Below are 18,235 nucleotides of genomic sequence, written 5' to 3' on the forward strand. Positions count from 1 at the left end.
ATGCAATGAAAAACGTGCTTTCAAGATTATGGTCTGGGCTGCAGGGAAAACATGGTGAGCACGATTTTCTCATACAGCCACTCTGAACATAGAGGACAGAACGACATCAGTAGTGGGGCCTGTGCATGGAGGAGAGGTGAGCACTCACCCAGTGAGACCAGGATCCTGCAGGTCTCCAGGATCACTTTGAATATGAGTTTCCAAAATTCACATACAGTTGTCCCCTATCCTGCAAGGTGAATGTCAGAGTCATGTACCAACACTCTAAGAGACTAACCGAGGTACCAAACTCACCCCAGTGGATGGGATCACAGCCTGTTACCCCCCAAATGAGTGAAGGTACAGAGATCCAGCCCAAATTACTGAGATCTCCTGAGGCCCATTTTCCATGCTGGTCTCAAAAGGAAACAGACAAATTGCAGCTCAGACTCAAAAAAGTTTCCTCTAAAGAAACCACTGGAGCCCTGGCCGGTTTGGCTCAGCGGTTAGAGCGTCGGCCTGCGGTCCTGAGAGACCCGGGTTCGGTTCCTGCTAAGGGCACGTACTTCGGTTGCAGTTTGTCCCCGGCCCTGGTTGGTCGTGTGGGTGGCAGCCACTCGATGTGTCCCTTCACGTCGATGTTTCTCTCTCTCTCTCCCTTCCTCTCTCTCCCTCCCACTCTATCTGTATAAAAAATGGAAAAATATCCTCGTGGGAGGATAAAAAAAAAAGAAAAAGAAAAGAAACCACTGGAGCAGACAGATGATGCTGTTTCAGTAGATACTGAGGGGCAGAGGATAAGTGATGTCTTAAGAGAATAGGGGAGAACCATCATAATTGCAGCAACAGAAACAGCAATTCCCTGGTCCCTACAGTGAGGGCTTCAAGGCACTAGTAGAGGTTGACCCTGGTTCTGGAGCCAGACTCTGGGGTTGGAATCCAGCTTCTCAAATCTGACGCTTGTCTGTTGAGTAAACTTGGAGAACCTAGTCCACTTTTCTAAAACTGGATTTTTTTTAGCAACTTGATATTAGTTTCCACTTCCCAGGTTGTTTTGAGAATTAAAAGTGAAAATGCTCAAAAAGCGAACCCTGGAATCCTGGCACCAACAAGCACTCAGTTTGTTACTTTATCAATTTTCAGAGCCCTAGGTAAGCACCATCATCACTTTCATGTCACATTCAGCCAACTGAGAAGCAAGGAGCTCTGGGAAGTGGGCTGCTGGACATTCCTGGGTGGAGACCTGACAGTGAGACCTCAGTGCCCACAGTACCTGCCTCCCTGCAGGTTGGACAGGGTGTTATTTTTTATTTTTATTTTTTTATCGATTTTAGAGAGAGAGGAAGGGAGAGGGAGAGCAAGATAGAACATAGATTGGCTGCCTCCTGCATGCCCCCCGACTGGGGATCAAGCCCACAACCTGGGCATGTGCCCTGACCGAGAATCGAACCGGCAACCTCTTGGTACATGGGTTGACGCTCAACCAGTGAGCCACACCGGCCAGGTGGTCAGTGTGTTCTGAAAGGCCCCATTTCTTTCTCAAAAGCTCTTAAAACAAAGATACTTGTTGGCATTGGAAAACTGAGGGGCTCCTGTCCTGGAAATGTCTCTTCAGTCAAAGGCCAGAGTTGCCTGAGCCCAGGCAGGCTGCAGGCACACCTGCCACACAGTGAATGGGCACCTTAGCTCTTGATCTCCAATAGCTCAGGGATAAAGACATACCGCATACCCATTTTACAGAAAAGAAAACAGGCTCAGGCCAGACAAAGTGGCCTTTTCCCTGTGAGTCTATAATATTCAGGAATGTGGGATTCAAATCCAGGGTGACTGACAGAGCATGGGGAGTCTGATTACGTCCTTACTATTCCCCACTGCACTGGGCTTTGGGACTTTAAACCCTTGCCCACCAGCTTGCCATCTGATCCTCCTGAAAGTTCTGTTCTTACAAAAGTACCCTCCATGATGGCATACCAGAAAAATAGAACACTATACAAAGCAACGATCGCCCTGGCCGGTTTGGCTCAGCGGTTAGAGCATCGGCCTGCGGTCCTGAGAGACCCGGGTTCGGTTCCCGCTAAGGGCGCGTGCCTCGGTTGCAGTTTGTCCCCGGCCCTGGTCGGTTGTGCGGGTGGCAGCCACTCGATGTGTCCCTTTCACGTCGATGTTTCTCTCTCTCTCTCTGTTCCTCTCTCTCTCTCTCCCACTCTACCTGAACAAAAAAATGGAAAAATGTCCTTGGGTGAGGATAAAAAAAAAATAAAAAAAATAAAAAACAAAGCAACGATTTATTGTATTTTCAAATGTCTAGACTTCTGAAAGTAACATAAATAGTAAATAGTGCACTTTAAAAGTAAACGTATCCATTACTTTATACATAGCATAAACCAAGTGAAAAATATTAGAACGTGGTATTTCAATACAAAAAAAACACGTTTATTTCATAAAGCAACAAAAGGCACAAAACGAGTTAAATTCCAACATGCATTTTTGTTTCACTGTCCTGTTATTAAAGAAAATTTCTAAAACTCATAGTCAATTAAGCAGAACATGTGATCAGACATTTCACCAAAGATACAGAGATAGCAAATATACATCTGAGAAAAGGATCAGCATAAATTCTTAGGAAAATATGATCAAACAACAGTTAGTGTGACAAAATTATATTAAAAATTTAGATTTATTTTTTTAAAAAATGTTGTTCTTTAGCCCTGGCTAGTTTGGCTCAGCAGTTAGAGCATCAGCCTGAGGTCCAGAGAGACCTGGGTTCGGTTCCCGCTAAGGGCGCGTACCTCAGTTGCAGTTTGTCCCCAGCCCTGGTTCGTTGTGCAGGAGGCAGCCACTTGATGTGTCCCTTTCACGTCGATGTTTCTCTCTCTCTCTCTCTCTCTCTTCCTCTCTTTCCCTCCCACTCTATCTGAACAAAAAATGGAAAAATGTCCTCGGATGCGGATAAAAAAAATATATATATATATGTATATATTGTTCTTTATTAATTTTAGAGAGAGAGAAAGGGAGAGGGAGAGAGAGAAAACATAGAAACATCGATGAGAGAGATCATTGATCAGCTGCCTCCTGCATGCCCCTCACTGAGGATTGGGCCCACAACCTGGGCATGAGCCCTGACCGGGAATCGATGTTCTCTCTCATCAATGTTTCTCTCTCTCTCTCATTCTTTTTTCCTCTCTCTCTAAAGTCAATAGAGAAAAATATTTAAAAGGAAAGAAAAAACAATTGACCAAACCAAATATTCTCTAGTAGGTGGAGATATTGAATCCCTCATACATTGAGGAAGAATGAAAAAAGCTACCATAGCTTAAATCACAATTTGTTATAAGTTAAACATTCACCTGCCCTCTGACTCAAATGCTGCATTGTGACTTATTAACAAAGGAAAATGAAACATGTACCTATATAAATTATTATACACAATGTTTGTACCAACTTTATTTAAAATAGTGAAAAATTACAAATAACCAAATATCCATAAACAAAGTAACATAAACTAATATTTTTTTGGTTTTATTTATCCTCACCCGAGGACATTTTTTCCATTTTTTGTTCAGATAGAGTGGGAGGGAGAGAGAGAGAAACATCAACGTGAAAGGGACACGTCGAGTGATTGCCACCCACACAACCCAACCAGGGCCGGGGACAAACTGTAACCGAAGTACGCGCCCTTAGTGAGAACTGAACCCAGACCAATGCTCTAACTGCTGAGGACCGCAGGCCAATGCTCTAACTGCTGAGTCAAACCGGCCAGGGCAAACTAATGGTAATATATTCAGAGATAAGAATATTTCTCAGGGAGAAAAAAAAGAGCTACTAAAATATCATTAATAGATCTCCAAGTATTTTTATGCAATGTAAATAAAAGCAGAAAAATACTGTGATTACCATCATATAAATGTTAGAAAATGCAAAGTTATCTATTAAAATGGACTGTAAATCAATGGTTACTAGGAGAACTGTGAAAGACAGAGAGAGAGATTTTTAAAAAGGACATGAAGTCAATTCACAGTGACAGATATGGTATTATGACTCTAGTCATGGTTTTACTTTCATGCATATGTGAAGACTCATCAAATATTATCCTTGAAATATGTTGTTTATTCATTAATGCTTTTTAAAAATTGTCCAAGACAAAATTTGTATGTTCAACTTTCTCGGAAAATAGGTTTGAAAACTCTATATTCAATCCATGTTTTCATGACCTCTGAGGGAGGATCTTGCCTCCGTGACAACAATATAGCAAACAATGAAGGCCTTTCACCTAAATCAACAGGTATGCTGCCTGGGTCACAAAAGCCACACCCCTGGACTATAGGATTGGTTGCTTCCCACACACACAGGGATCAAACCTGCAACCCAAGTATGTGCCCTTGACAGGAATCAAACCCATGACCCTTCGGTCTGCAGGCTTATGCTCTAACCACTGAGCCCAACTGGCCAGGGCCTTTTAAAAAATATATTTTTTTATGGATTTTTTTAGATAGAGAGGAAGGGAGATGGGGAGAGAGATAGTAACGTTGATGAGAGAGAAACATAGATGGGTTGCTTCCTGCATGCCCCATACTGAGGATCAAGCCTGCAACCTGGGTATATGTCCTGATCAGGAATCAAACCAGTGATCTTTGGGCACATGGGACAATGCTCAATCCACTGAGCCACACCAGCCAGGCAAGGCCAGGGCCTTTGAATTATTTTCACTGACAATGATTTTGGCCACAAAAGAGAAATATGATTGACAATTCTCAGATTTTTGTACACGCTGATCCTGTAGGCTTTTTCACAGAAACATTTCTGGATGGCCATTTATTTTTTTTTATTTTTTAAATATGTGTTTTATTGAATTTTTTTTTTAGAGAGAGAGAGAGTAAGGGAGAGAGAGAGAGATAGAAACATTGACGTGAAAGAGAAGCATCAATCCACTGCATAGCCTCTACTGAGGATTGAGCCCACAACCCAGCCATGTGCCCTGCCCAGGAATCAAACTAGTGACCTCATGGTACATGGGTTGATGCTCAATCCACTGAACCACACCAGCCAGGCTGGATACATATTTAGAAGAGGCACATTCCATCTAGTTGGCTGCCTCCAATATTATCAGGCCAGTACTTTCTGTAGCAATCTGTTTCTTTCCCAGCCAACATTGTCTTACAACCAGTGACCATTGTCCATAAAATTGTAGACATCACAATACCTAACCCTTTACAAAACCTGGAAGAGGTTCCCTTCCAAAGTACTGGGGAAAGCCCTGGATAGTTTGGCATAGCGGTTAGAGTGTCAGCCCTTGGACCAAAGTGTCGTGGGTTCAATTTCCAGTCAAGGGCAAGTACTTGGGTTGCAGGTTCAATCCCCCCCCCCTCCAGTTGGGGTCCTGCAGTAGGCAACCAATCGATGTCTCTCTCTCACATCAATGTTTCTCTCTCTCTCCCCTCCTCCCTCCCTCTCTCTCCCACTCTCTCTAAAAATCAATGGGAAAAATATTCTCAGGTGAGGATTAACAAAAAGAGAGAGAGAGAGAGAGAGAGAGAGAGAGAGAGAGAGAGACTGACTCTCTGGTCTACAGGCTGACGCTCTAACCGCTGAGCCAAACTGGCCAGGACTGATAACTGCCCTCTATTTCCCTGTGCACTGGGCTTTGGGACTCAAAAGCCCTGCCCATCCACATGCCATCTGGTCCCTGAGAGTCCTGCTCGAATGGAAACCACTGTTATAGGAGACCAGAAAAATGGGAGAACACTACAAACCAAGAGCTTATTGTATTATTAAATGACTGTACTTCTGAAAGTGATGGAGTATGTTCATCATGCGGTTTAAAATGAAAAGTGTTCGCCCGGCTGGTGTGCATCAACCCATGCACCAAGAAGTCACAGGTTCAATTTCTGGTCAGGGCACATGCCCAGGTTATGGGCCTGATCCCCAGTGGGGGCATGCAGGAGGCGGCCAACTGATGTTCTCTCTCATTGATGTCTCTCTCTCTCTCTCTCTAATATCAATAAAGAAAAAAATTTAAATAAATGAATAAAATGTAAAGTGTTCACTACATTGTGCATAGCATGAAAAATGAAAAAATATTAGAACTATCCCAATATATTTATTGCATAAAACAAAAAAGGCACAAAGTGAGTGAAATTCCCACATACATCTTTGTTGTTTCCCATTCCTTTGATTACAAATAGCCAGAATTCATAGCAGGTTAGGCAAAACATGTGATCAGACATTTTACCAAAGATACAGTGACAGCAAGTACACATCTGAGTAAACATTCATCATAAAGGTTACAGCTGAACAGTCATATGAAGGGATACATTGAGTGTGGTGTGGGAGGGTTCTAAGCACAGGAGTTTCTGTCTCCATGAAATTAGGTTGTATCATCCTCCCCATAGTTGGATGTGTTCACCCACTTGGAAGCTCTCTGAATACCCTCCCCCATAGGGAGGTTTATGGCTCCTTCCTCAAGTAGACATGACTGATTATAAACTCTATTTCCAAACCCTCTCTAAATGTGTGGGGTGGAGCTGAAAATTCAAACCAGAGTTGTCCCAATAGAACAAAAGATGCTTTTAGTGCTGTTATCACTTAGAAATGTACAAGGGTTTCAGGTGCTCTGTGCCAGGAACTGGGGGCAGAGACCAGTATGCATGTATTTTCTATATTGCACAAAGTGAAATAGCCAATCACAGAAGGATACATGCTAAATGACTGCACTTTTCTAATACTCCATGACAAAATTATAGGTACAAAAGAAGCTGTGATGTCAAAAACTAGGGTTGGGGAAGGGATGTGACTATGAAAAGGTAGCATGAGGCAGTTTGTGATAAAAAAAATTCTGAATTTCTACTGTGATTACAAGTATCTACATACATTTAATTTCCTTAAGTTATATACAAAAAATAAAACAAAAATTAGTGCATGTTAAAACTGGAGATAAAAATAAATCCTGTAGTGAACTGCACTGTCACAATTTCGTTTTCCTCTATTTGACAGTGAACTGTGACTATGTAAGGTAAAGCCTCACATAGAGTAGATAGATACATGAAGGGGATTTAGGAAATCTCTAGAAAACTTCAGTTTTTGTGATTTTAAACTTGTATCAAACTTAAAAGTTATAAGAAACGTATTTATATTAATTTTACAACCCCCTTGATGCTACTTATCAAATTGGTCAAACACATTAAAATATGGTGTTATCCTTATAAATGAATACATTCAGTTTCATTTTCAAGTACTTCAAGTATTCAGAAATAACACAAGCTTGGAGCTAAAGAAGTGCAAGAGTTGCCCTGGCCAGTTTGGCTCAGTAATTGGAGCGTTGGCCTGTGGTCTGGAGAGATCTGGGTTCGGTTCCTGCTAAGGGCGCGTACCTCGGTTGCAGTTTGTCCCCGGCCTTAGTTGGGTCGTGCAGGTGGCAACCACTTGATGTGTCCCTTTCACGTCGATGTTTCTATCTCCCTCCCACTCTATCTGAACAAAATATCAAAAAATGTCCTCGGGTGAGGATAAAAAAAAAAGTGCAAGAGTTAATTACACAATGAAATAGGCATAGACCATTCCTGTGTTGTAAATATTAAAATTTAGCCTGGCTGGTGTTGCTCAGTGGGTAAGCATCGACTCATTCATCAAGAGGTAGCTGGTTCAATTCCAGGTCAGGGCACATGCTCCGGTTGTGGGCCAAATCCCCAGTGGGGGGCATGCAGGAGGCAGCCAATCGATGTTCTGTCATTGATGTTTCCATCTCTCTCTCCCTCTCCCTCCATTATTCTCTCTCTAAAATAAATAAAGAAAAAAATTTTAAAAAAAATTTAATCCATGATAAGAGTAACTGCCACTCTTTAGAACTTATAAAATCAAAGGCAAGGCAAGTAGAAATATGGCTGAAAGCATCCTGTTCCCAATTGCTTGTGAGGTGCATTATCTGTTCAGACTTGTAACAGAATACTTTCTCATTCAAGGCTTCTTTCATTTAGTTTTGCTAAGGACCACCAAAACTGAATGCATCCATGAGTTATTTCTTCATGGATTTCTGGAAAATAAGGCAACATAAATTACTGCAAACCATGCCATATCCCTGCCAGAGAAAAGTATTTATCTAGTGTGAACTGACATCTAATGAGGTCTTACTTTTAGGCACTTTCCCACAATTGGAAATATTCATGATCTCTGATGATCACATATGATAGGGTCTACTTCCCACTAAAGAATTTCCAAGTCTGGCCCTGGCCGGTTTGGCTCAGCGGTTAGAGCGTCGGCCTGCGGTCCTGAGAGACCCGGGTTCGGTTCCCGCTAAGGGCGCGTACCTCGGTTGCAGTTTGTCCCCGGCCCTGGTCGGTCGTGCGGGTGGCAGCCACTCGATGTGTTCCTTTTGCATCGATGTTTCTCTCTCTCTCTCTGTTCCTCTCTCTCCCTCCCACTCTACCTGAACAAAAAATGGAAAAATGTCCTCGGGTAAGGATAAAAAAAAAAAAAAAAAAAGAATTTCCTAGTCTGTCTTATTCACAGGATTTATGTCAGTATAAACTTTTTAGACATACACTGTCCTAAAATATTTTCATCAAGCCTGATTATATCTGAGTTGTTTTGTGATTTTTTTCAATATAAAATATAAGACCATTAATCAATATAGACAGTACCACATTTTTTTTTTTTAAATCCTCACCTGAGAATATTTTTCTATTTATTTTCAGATAGAGTAGGAGGGAGAGAGGGAGAGAGAAACACTGATGTGAGAGAGACACATTGACTAGTTGCTTTCTGCATGACCCTGACCAGGGCTGGGGATGCACCCCAACTGAGGTACATGCCCTTGGCCAGAATCAAACCTGTGACTCATTGGTCTGTAGGCCGACGTTCTACAGCTAAGCCAAACTGGCCAGGGAGATAGTACCACATTATTTTAATTAACTTATTCTCCCCCCCACCCCCCGCACTGTTATACTTCATTGCATACTATTATCCTGAAGGCCTACACTCGCAAAGGCTTTCCCCAAAGTGACTACCTGTGAATACTCTCATGTTTAATAACAACTGACAAGCAGACAAAACTTGTCCACAATCACTGCACCCAGATAGCCTCCCTCTTGTATGTTTTCTTTGATGGACACTGAGTTCTGAGGTTGTAGTGAAGTATTTCCCACATTCATTACATTCATTGGGTTTCTCTCCCATGTGAATTATCTGATGGGTAATGAGATCATTTTTGCTAGATGAGAATATTCCACATTAATACACGCAAAGGAAGTCTTTCCTGAGTGGAATCTCTGATGTTGTATAAAGCATGTCTTCTTCCTAAAGACTTCACATTTATTGCATATGTAGGATTTCTCTGCAGTGTGAGTTTGCTGATGTATAAGTAGAGTAGTCTTCATAATGAAGCCTTTCTCACATTCATTGCACATACACAGTTTCTCTTAAGTATGAGTTTGGTGATGTAAAGTAAGATCATTCTTCATGGTGAAGCCTTTTCCACACACATTACATATATAGGGCTTCCCTCCTGTATGTTTCAGCTGATGTCTAATGAGATTACACTTGGCTGTGAAGCCTTTCCAGCATTCACTACAGATATAAGGTTTCTCTCCTGTATGAGTCCGTTGATGTACAATCAGCTGCATTTTTACAGGGAAGCCTTTTCCACATTCACTGCACACATAGGGTTTCTCTCCTGTGTGCATTCGCTGATGTACAATCAGACGACTCTTCACGATGAAGCCCTTTCCACATTCATTGCACAAGTATGGTTTATCTGAAGTATGACTTCGCTGATGTACAGTGAGATCACGCTTCATGGTGAAGCCTTTTCCACACACAATACATACATAGGGTTTCTCTCCAGTATGAGTTCGCTGATGTCCAATAAGACAGTGCTTCATTGAGAAGCCTTTACCACATTCACTGCATAAAAAAGGTTTTTCTCCTGTATGAGTTCTCTGATGTGTAGTGAGATTAAACTTTGTAGAGAAGGTCTTCCCACATAGACTGCATCCATGGGGTTTCTCTCCTGTATGAGTTCGAAGATGTGCAATAAGACGACTCTTCTCAATAAAGCCTTTTCCACATTCACTGCATATATAAGGTTTCTCTCCTGTATGACTTTTCTGATGTATAGTGAGACTAAACTTTGTAGAGAAGGTCTTCCCACATATACTGCATCCATGGGGTTTCTCTCCTGTATGAGTTCGCTGATGATAAATGAGCCTGGACTTTTTGATGAACGTTTTCCCACATTCACTACACGTATAAGGTTTCTCTCCCATGTGAGTTTTCTGATGTATATTGAACTCTGATGTCTTGATAAAGGTTTTGTCACATTCAGTGCATTCATACTGTTTCAATCCTGTATGAATTCTCTGATGTTCAGTGAGCCTGGATTTTCTGCAGAAGGCTTTCCCACACAGATTGCATCCATAAGATTTCTTTCCCATATGAGCTTTCTGATGATCAGTGAGCTGAGACATCTTCATGAAACCTTTCCCACATTCAATGCATATGTGGGCTTTCTCTACATTGTGAGTTTCCTGCTGCTGAATGACCTGTAATTTATTTTTAATGGATTTGGTACTGATAGGCAACGTGATTTCAGTGTAAAATTGTTCATGGTTAGCATACAGAATGGATGTCCCACCTCTCTTCAACTCATCAGAGTTCTTTAAGTTACAGCTTCTATTTTGGTTTTCAAAACTTAAATTTGATTTTAAAGGTTTTTTACTTATCTCGAACATATCACAATTGTGCTTTAACAGAAAATGACCATTGTTCTGATTAACAATCTTTGCAAACATATTATGTTCACAGTATTGTTCCACACTCTTCTGAATGCTTCGACTTTGCAAGTGACACTGCAGAGGATCATCTTTCCTGAGTTCTAGGACAGAAGAGAACAGTGAATCATTCTGTAATCTCTCATAATCCTAGTTTGAAATAAAACTGTTCTTTAAAAAGCATTCAGGTGAAGTAACTATTTAGTAATAATCCTATGTGCTGTAAAATAATAAATATATTTGGTCTTCGTCCACAATTCTTGACATTGAGGTTGGAAAACTTGTAATTTCCTAAGTGATACAAGTATCTTTTGTTATACATTAAAAACAGCTGCCCTGTCTGGCTGGTGTGGCTCAGTGGTTGAGCACTGACCCATGCACCAAGAGACTGCCGGTTCGATTCCTGGTCAGGACACATGCCCAGGTTGTGGGTCCAATCCCCAGTGGAGGGCATGCAGGAGGTGGCCAATCAATATTCTCTCTCATTGATGTTTCTATCTCTCCCTCTCACTTCCTCTCTCTCTAAAATCAATAAAGGAAAAAATAAATAAAAAATTTAAAAAAAGAGCTGCCCTGGCCGGTTTGGCCCAGCAGTTGGAGCTTTGGCCTGTGGACCAGAGAGTCCCAGTTTCAGTTCCCGCTAGGGGCACGTACCAAAAAAATAAAAACAAAAACAAAAAACCCCAGTTAGGTTTATGCTAATTCCTACATACTCTTAGGATGGAGCTTGTCACTATAAAGACCAACTGATTTGAAGGTTGGACTTTCAACCACAACCACTGACCTCTGGGAAAGGAGAAAAGGCCTAGAGATTAAAGCTCTATAACAACTCTTAACGAGATCTGATTAGCTTCAGGGTTAGTGAACCTATCCATGTGCCCACTGTGTGGTTCACCTTAGCTCAATAGAACCAGAAGATTCCTGTATTGAGGAATCCTTCAGACATTGCACTATGTACCTATTCATCTGTATCCTTTATAATTAACTAGTAGACATAAATATTTCTCAGAGTTCTGTGAGCTGCTCCAGCAAGTTAATTGAATCCAAGAAGGGGCTCATGAGAACCTTCAACTCACAGCCAGTTGGTCAGAAGCACAGGTGACAATCTGGACTTGTGATTGACATGTGAAGTGGAAACAGTCTTATGGGATTGACCTCTTAACTTGTAGGATCTTACATGATTTCTAGGTAGATGGCATGAGAACTGAGTTAAATTTGCAGGACACCCAGGTTTAATAATTCTATTTACATACACCCGAAACAAAGTAATAAAGGCCACTGCAGCCTGTGAAACATGGTGAAAGAAGCAATGGAGATGAAAGAGGAGGAAATGAGGATATACAGGGTGGGGCAAACGTAGGTTTACAGTTGTTCATAAGTAAAATGATACAACACTTAATAGATAATGATACAAGAACAAATTCACATTAGCTAACTCACCACTGTAAACCTACTTTTGTCCCACCCTGTATTTAAAGAGAAGACAAGGTTCACTGATGGGCTCAATGGGAGATGCAGGAAAAGGTTAGTGAAAGTGAAGAGTCAAAAATTACTGCAGGAATTAGGTGGCTTCAGCTACTGGGTAGGTCGAATGCCTCCTAATGAAATAAGGAATATTACTGAAGTCCAGAATGAGGGGAAAGACTAGAGTGCATTGTGAAACAAAGTTTAAGATGACCATTACATAGTTAAGTAAAAATATAGAAACTGGTTGAATATAGAAATCTTAAAAAAGGTCTTATCTGAAAATAGTGGTGTGGATTCCATTAACATACACAAAATCTTCGAAGAAAGACTCATAAATGAGACAGGAGACTGTGTTTTGAAACATGTAGAATAAAAGGTAAAAGAACATGTAAAGTTCTGGAATTCAGTAAGGCCACCAAAGGGAAGCAAACATGGTATACTGTGATCAGGTGCACACCTGCACCCCAGGTGTACAGAAGAAACATATGGTGAGTAAGGATGTGGATCCTCACCATCTGATTTCCAGATAAGGATCAAAGACTACTGAGGGTTATCATGTTTCAAAAGTTTGCCATTCTGCTTCATTCTGCAGATGACCTAACTCTCCTCAAGTACGAATCTCCAATTCGGACAAAAGCTTCTATAATCAAGACCCCAAGGAATGGTCTGGCTGAAGCATACTCTCCTATGTTCTTACATAAAAAGGGATGGAGCCCTGGCCGGTTTGGCTCAGAGGTTGGAGCGACGGCCCGCGGACCAGAGTCCTGGGTTTGGTTCCCGCTAAGGGCACGTAACAAAAAATATATAAAAAAATAAATAAAAAGGGATGGATGATAGCCCAACCAGTGTGGCTCAGTTGGTTGAATGTTGTCCCATGCACCAGGGGGTCGCTGGTTTGATTCCTGATCAGGGCACCTACTTGGGTTTCAGGTTTGATCCCAAGTAGGGGGCATGCAGGAGACTGCTGAATGATGTTTCTCTCTCTCTATCCTTCTCCCTTCCTCTCTCTGATATTAATAAAAACAAATTAAAAAATAAAAATAAAAGAGGCATGGATGACATTCAGTAAAGTGTTAACCCAGCAGGCATGGGTCACACCATCCCTGCACATTCCAAAGAAAGGACTGGCCCTGACTGATAACTGGAAGATAACCTCTGACTCCCTGGAATATCCACCCTGACATGTGTTATTTTATGCCTGAGGTCTTAGGCCATTCCAGAGAGTTCATGTGAACAATGTGATTTCTGGCAGATGCAGGATTTTGTGTGCCTGAGGTTTGGACACTGTAACCTCTTGGCTTTATGGGTTAGAGACACCAGCTGGGTAAGCTTCCCTAAAGACCTGGTGGCATGCTTCACAGGTGTCAAATATCATTTCCAAAAGAATTCAGCAATTTTAAAAGAATATGTTTTCACTGTTTTTTTAGAGAAAGGGAGAGAGAGAGAGAAATATTGATGTGAGAGATGAAAATCAATAGGCTGCCTACTGCCTGCTTCCCACTGGGGATCCAGCCAGCAACCTGGGCATGTGCCCAGATGGGGAATCGAAATAGGACATCTCAGTCCAGGGATGACGCTCAATCCACTGAGTCACACTGGTCAGGCAGAATTCAACAATTTTTTTTTTTTTTTAGTATGTACCCCTAGCATGTTTTGGGAACCGAACTCGGGACTCTCTGGTCTGCAGGCCAGTGTTCTAACCGCTGAGCCAAACTGGCCAGGGCAGAATTCAACAATTTTTAAAAACACAATAAACAATTATTATTGTTTCCATGGGACAATGATCCAAGTATAGCCTAACTGGGTCCTATTATCAGGGACTCAGAAGTGCTTGATCCCTGGCCGGGCAGCTCAGTTGGGTAGAGAATTGTCCTGATAGGCCCAGGTTGTGGATTCAATCCCTAGTCAGGGCACATATAAGAAGCAACCAATCAAAAGTAAACCCTCTCTCTGGGAGAATATATTTGCCAATGATACGTCAGATAAGGGGTTAATATCCAAAATATATAGAGTACTCATACAACTCCAGAAAAGGAAGACACAATTCAATCAAAAAATGGGCAGAGGACTTGAATAGACACTTCTCCAAAGAGGACATACAAATGGCCAAGAGACATAAAAAAATGCTCAACATCACTAATCATCAGAGAGATGTAAATGAAAAGAACTATGACGTATCACCTCATACCTATCAGAATGGCTGTCATCAAAAAATCATCAAACAAGTGCTGGCGAGGGTGTGGAGAACAGGGGACTCTAGTACACTGCTGGTGGGAATGCAGACTGGTGCAGCCACTATGGAAAACAGTATAGTGTTTCCTCAAAAAATTAAAGATTGAACTGCCCTTTGACCCAGTGATTCCACTTCTAGGAATATATTCTAAGAAGCCTGAAACACCAATCAGAAAGAGTATATGCACCCCTATATTCATAGCACTGCTATTGACAATAGGTAAGATCTGGAAAAAACCCAAGTGTCCTTCAGTAGATGAGTGGATAAAAAAGCTATCATACAGCCCTGGCCAGTTTTGCTCAGTGGATAGAGCGTCAGCCTGTGGTCCAGAGAGACCCAGGTTTGGTTCCCGTTAGGGACATGTATCTCGGTTGCAGTTTGTCCCTGGCCCTGGCTGTGTTGTGTGGGTGGTAGCCACTTGATGTGAACCTTTCACGTCGATGTTTCTCTCTCTCTCCCCCTCCCACTCTATCTGAACAAAAAATGGGAAAATGTTCTCAGGTGAGGATAAAAAAAAAAGCTATAGTACATTTACACAATGGAATACTATGCAGCTGTAAAGAAAGAAAGATCTCTTACCCTTTGAGATGACATGGAGGACCTGGAGACTATTATGATAAGTAAAACAAGCCAGTTCAAGAAAGACAAGATGACATAATCTCACTTATTTATAGAATATCATGAACAAAATAAGCTGATGATTAAAATAGATCTAAAGACATGGAATTAGGGAACAGACTGATAAACCTCAGAAGGAAGGGAGATGAAGGATTGGGAAGAGATACACCAAAGAAGTTATATGCATATATGTATAATCAATGGACACAGACAATAGTTTGGAGAAAGCAGGAGGGGGGTGGGAGCATGAAGGAGAGGGTCAACGGGGTGAAAGGGGGGACATATGTAATACTTTCAACAATAAAGATAAAAAAGTAAAAAGAATCCCATTAACCTTACAACATCTTTTAACCAAAACTACCCATTGATTAGAGTAAAAGAAAGAGCAGCAGCAACCAATGAATGCTTAGGTGGGTGGAACAAAAAAATGAATGCTTTGTTTCTCTCTCTAAAAAATAAAAATAAAAAAATACTGTGTGAAGATGTCAGCCACAGCTGTGATGTCATCTGGAGCTGGAGACCTCTTCCAAGCTCCCTGGCTGAGGGCAGAATTCAGTTCCTGAGGTTGTGGTACTCAGGCCCTGTTTCCTCATGGATGACCCTCTCAACAACGTGACAGTTTGCTTTAAGGCTAATAGGAGACCACCTCTGCTATTTCTGCTTATCTCTTAACCTTAGATACTTTTATTATTTTTTTTCCTTTATTGATTTTAGAGGAAGTGAGAAGGAGAGAGAGACAGAAACATTAATGAGAGAGAACATCAACTGGCCGCCTCCTGCACGTTCCCCACTGGGGATCTGGCCCACAACCCAGGACCGTGTCCTGACCAGGAATTGAACCAGTGACTTCCTGGTACATGGGTTGATGCTCAACCACTGAGCCACACTGGCCAGACTAGATACTTTTAAAAGACTCACCTGATTGCCAGGTCGGTGTGGCTCAGTGGATCGAGCATCGTCCCATGGATGGAGAGGTCCTGGTTCGATTCCCAGTCAGGGCACATGCCAGTGTTCTGGGCTCAATCCCCAGTGGGGTGTATGCAGGAGGCAGCCGGTCAATGTTTCTCTCTCACATTGATGTTTCTCTCTCTCTCTCCAAAAAAAGTGAATAAAATATGTTTAAAAAAATAAAAAGACTCACCTGATTAGATCAGGCCATTTAGCCCTTTTCGTGTCACTCATGGATTCTTTACTGTCATAAATTGTAACCATGAATATAACAGTACACTGCTCTCCCTGATAATGTCTACCTTCTACATCACAGGAAAAGCGATCCATTTTAAGAATGTTAAATAGCTCTGGCTGGTATGGCTCAGTGGTTAATGTGTCAGCCCACACACCAAAGGGTCTTATGTTCAATTCCAAGTCAAGCATATGTACCTGGGTTGCAAGTTCAATCCCTGGCCCTGGTTGGAGCATGTACAGGAGGCAACCAATTGATGCGTCTCTCTCACATCGCTGTTTCTCTTTCTGTCTGTCTCTCCCCCTCACTTGCACCCTTCCACTCTCTAAAAAAAAAAAGCAATGGAAAACATATCCTCAGGTGAGGATTGACCAGAAAAAAAAAAAAAAAGATTATTAAATAATGCCACTCATCTACTCAAAAATCCCCACTGATTTCTCAACTCATTTGGAATGAAAGCTAGGTCTTAAACGGCCTCGACAGGCAACATGTGACCTTTAGCTCTGAACCTCCAGCTGCCACTCCATTGTTATCTCCAGTGATTTTTTTTCCCTTGCTTATAACAGTCTATCCAGGCAAATTTCCCAGAAGTTCCTTAAACACATTCCAGATTCAGTTCTTTGAACTTCCCACAGTCTCACATTTGGAAAACTCCACAGAACTGACTCACATCCCTCCTCTACATGCTGCTCATAGGCACCTTATCAAAAAGCTGTTCCCACTGCTAACATTGCAGTTCTGAGCTGAACACCTAATATTTCATTGGCTGCTTCAATTTGTTACAGCAATTTTTACCTTAAGACATATGTTTATTATTGATTATATAGTACTTCTACTGAGAACAAAAGTAATGTGAAGAGCAGGGCCAAGGTCTGTTTATTTCTATCATTTTTTGTCATGTTGGGAGCTTCAAAAGTATTAGGCTATCAGAATGCAAGCTGTTTTTTCGTGTGTTCTTTTTTTTATCCTCACCAGAGGACATTTTTGCACTTATTTTCGGATAAAGTGGGAGGTAGAGAGGAAGGAAGAGAAAGAGAGAAACATTGATGTGAGAGACACATCGACTGGATGCCACCCGCACAACCCCAACTGGGGCCGGGGACAAACTGCATCCGAGGTATATGCCCTTAGCGGGAACCAAATCCAGGACTCTCTGGTCCGTGGGCTGACGCTCTAACCTCTGAGCCAAACTGGCTAGGCCTGTTTTGTTCTTTTTTTAAAAATCTTCACCAGAGGATATTTTTCTACTTATCTTCAGATAGAATGGGAGGGACGGAGAGAGAGAAAGACAGCAACATGAGAGGGACACAGACTAGCTGCCTCCCACAGGACTGTGACCAGGGCCAGGGAAGAACTGAAACTGAGGTACGTGCCCTTGACCGGAATCGAACCTATGACTCTGGTCCGCAGGCTGATTCTCTAACTGCTGAGCAAAACCGGCCAGGGCTCAGAATGCAAGCTTTAAAGAAATACAGCACTCACATCAATTGCAGGAGGCAATCACAAATGTGGAACACAGGAAGAAGCATTTAGGAAGAGTAACTTTCTTATCAAGATGCCAGTGTATCACTGAGAGCACTAAAAGAGAAACTGCGATTTCATGACAGGAAACTTGGTTACCTGGGATGAAGTATCATCAGAATATGACGGCAAAGTAATCAATTTTATTTTTATATCCTGGAAATGAATGTTTAGAAAATGCAATCAAGAACACAATTCCCTTTACTACATAATAAAAAATATCATACATAGGAACAAATTTAAGAAAGGGAAGTGTAAAACTTTTATTCTGAACTTTACAAAATATTGTTGTAAGGCACTGAACACTGAACTACATAGAAAAGCAACCAATTGCCCTGATTAGAAGGTAAAATATGCTTAAGATAAAATTACTACCCAAGTGAGATAAAGATTCAGTGTACTCGCTATCAAGACCCTAGTTGGTGTTTTTTGCAGAAATTTACACACTGAATCAAAAATTCCAACAGAGCCCTG

The 18,235-nt window shown here is 41.6% G+C and overlaps 1 protein-coding gene across 5 annotated transcripts in view; it reads right to left on the bottom strand.

Moving 5' to 3' along the window:
* LOC118638304 (zinc finger protein 615-like) overlaps positions 1-18,235 on the bottom strand; it is a 279,374-nt gene that overhangs the window by 243,041 nt on the left and 18,098 nt on the right. For 2 of the 5 annotated variants that reach the window (XM_036274024.1, XM_036274021.1), the window contains exon 5: positions 17,860-17,917. The exons of 2 other annotated variants lie outside the window; for them this stretch is intronic. Coding sequence is in view for 2 of the 3 variants with exons in the window: in XM_036274021.1 (XP_036129914.1) it covers positions 17,877-17,917 (41 nt within the window). In the remaining variant the exon portion in view is untranslated. Of the gene's footprint in view, positions 1-8,911; positions 10,844-17,859; positions 17,918-18,235 lie in introns of those variants that run through there. One more of the 5 variants, XM_036274019.1, reaches the window with a different exon arrangement.

This window comes from Molossus molossus, unplaced genomic scaffold (assembly GCF_014108415.1).
Source record: "Molossus molossus isolate mMolMol1 unplaced genomic scaffold, mMolMol1.p scaffold_m16_p_21, whole genome shotgun sequence".
In the NCBI taxonomy this organism is placed as follows: domain Eukaryota; kingdom Metazoa; phylum Chordata; class Mammalia; order Chiroptera; family Molossidae; genus Molossus; species Molossus molossus.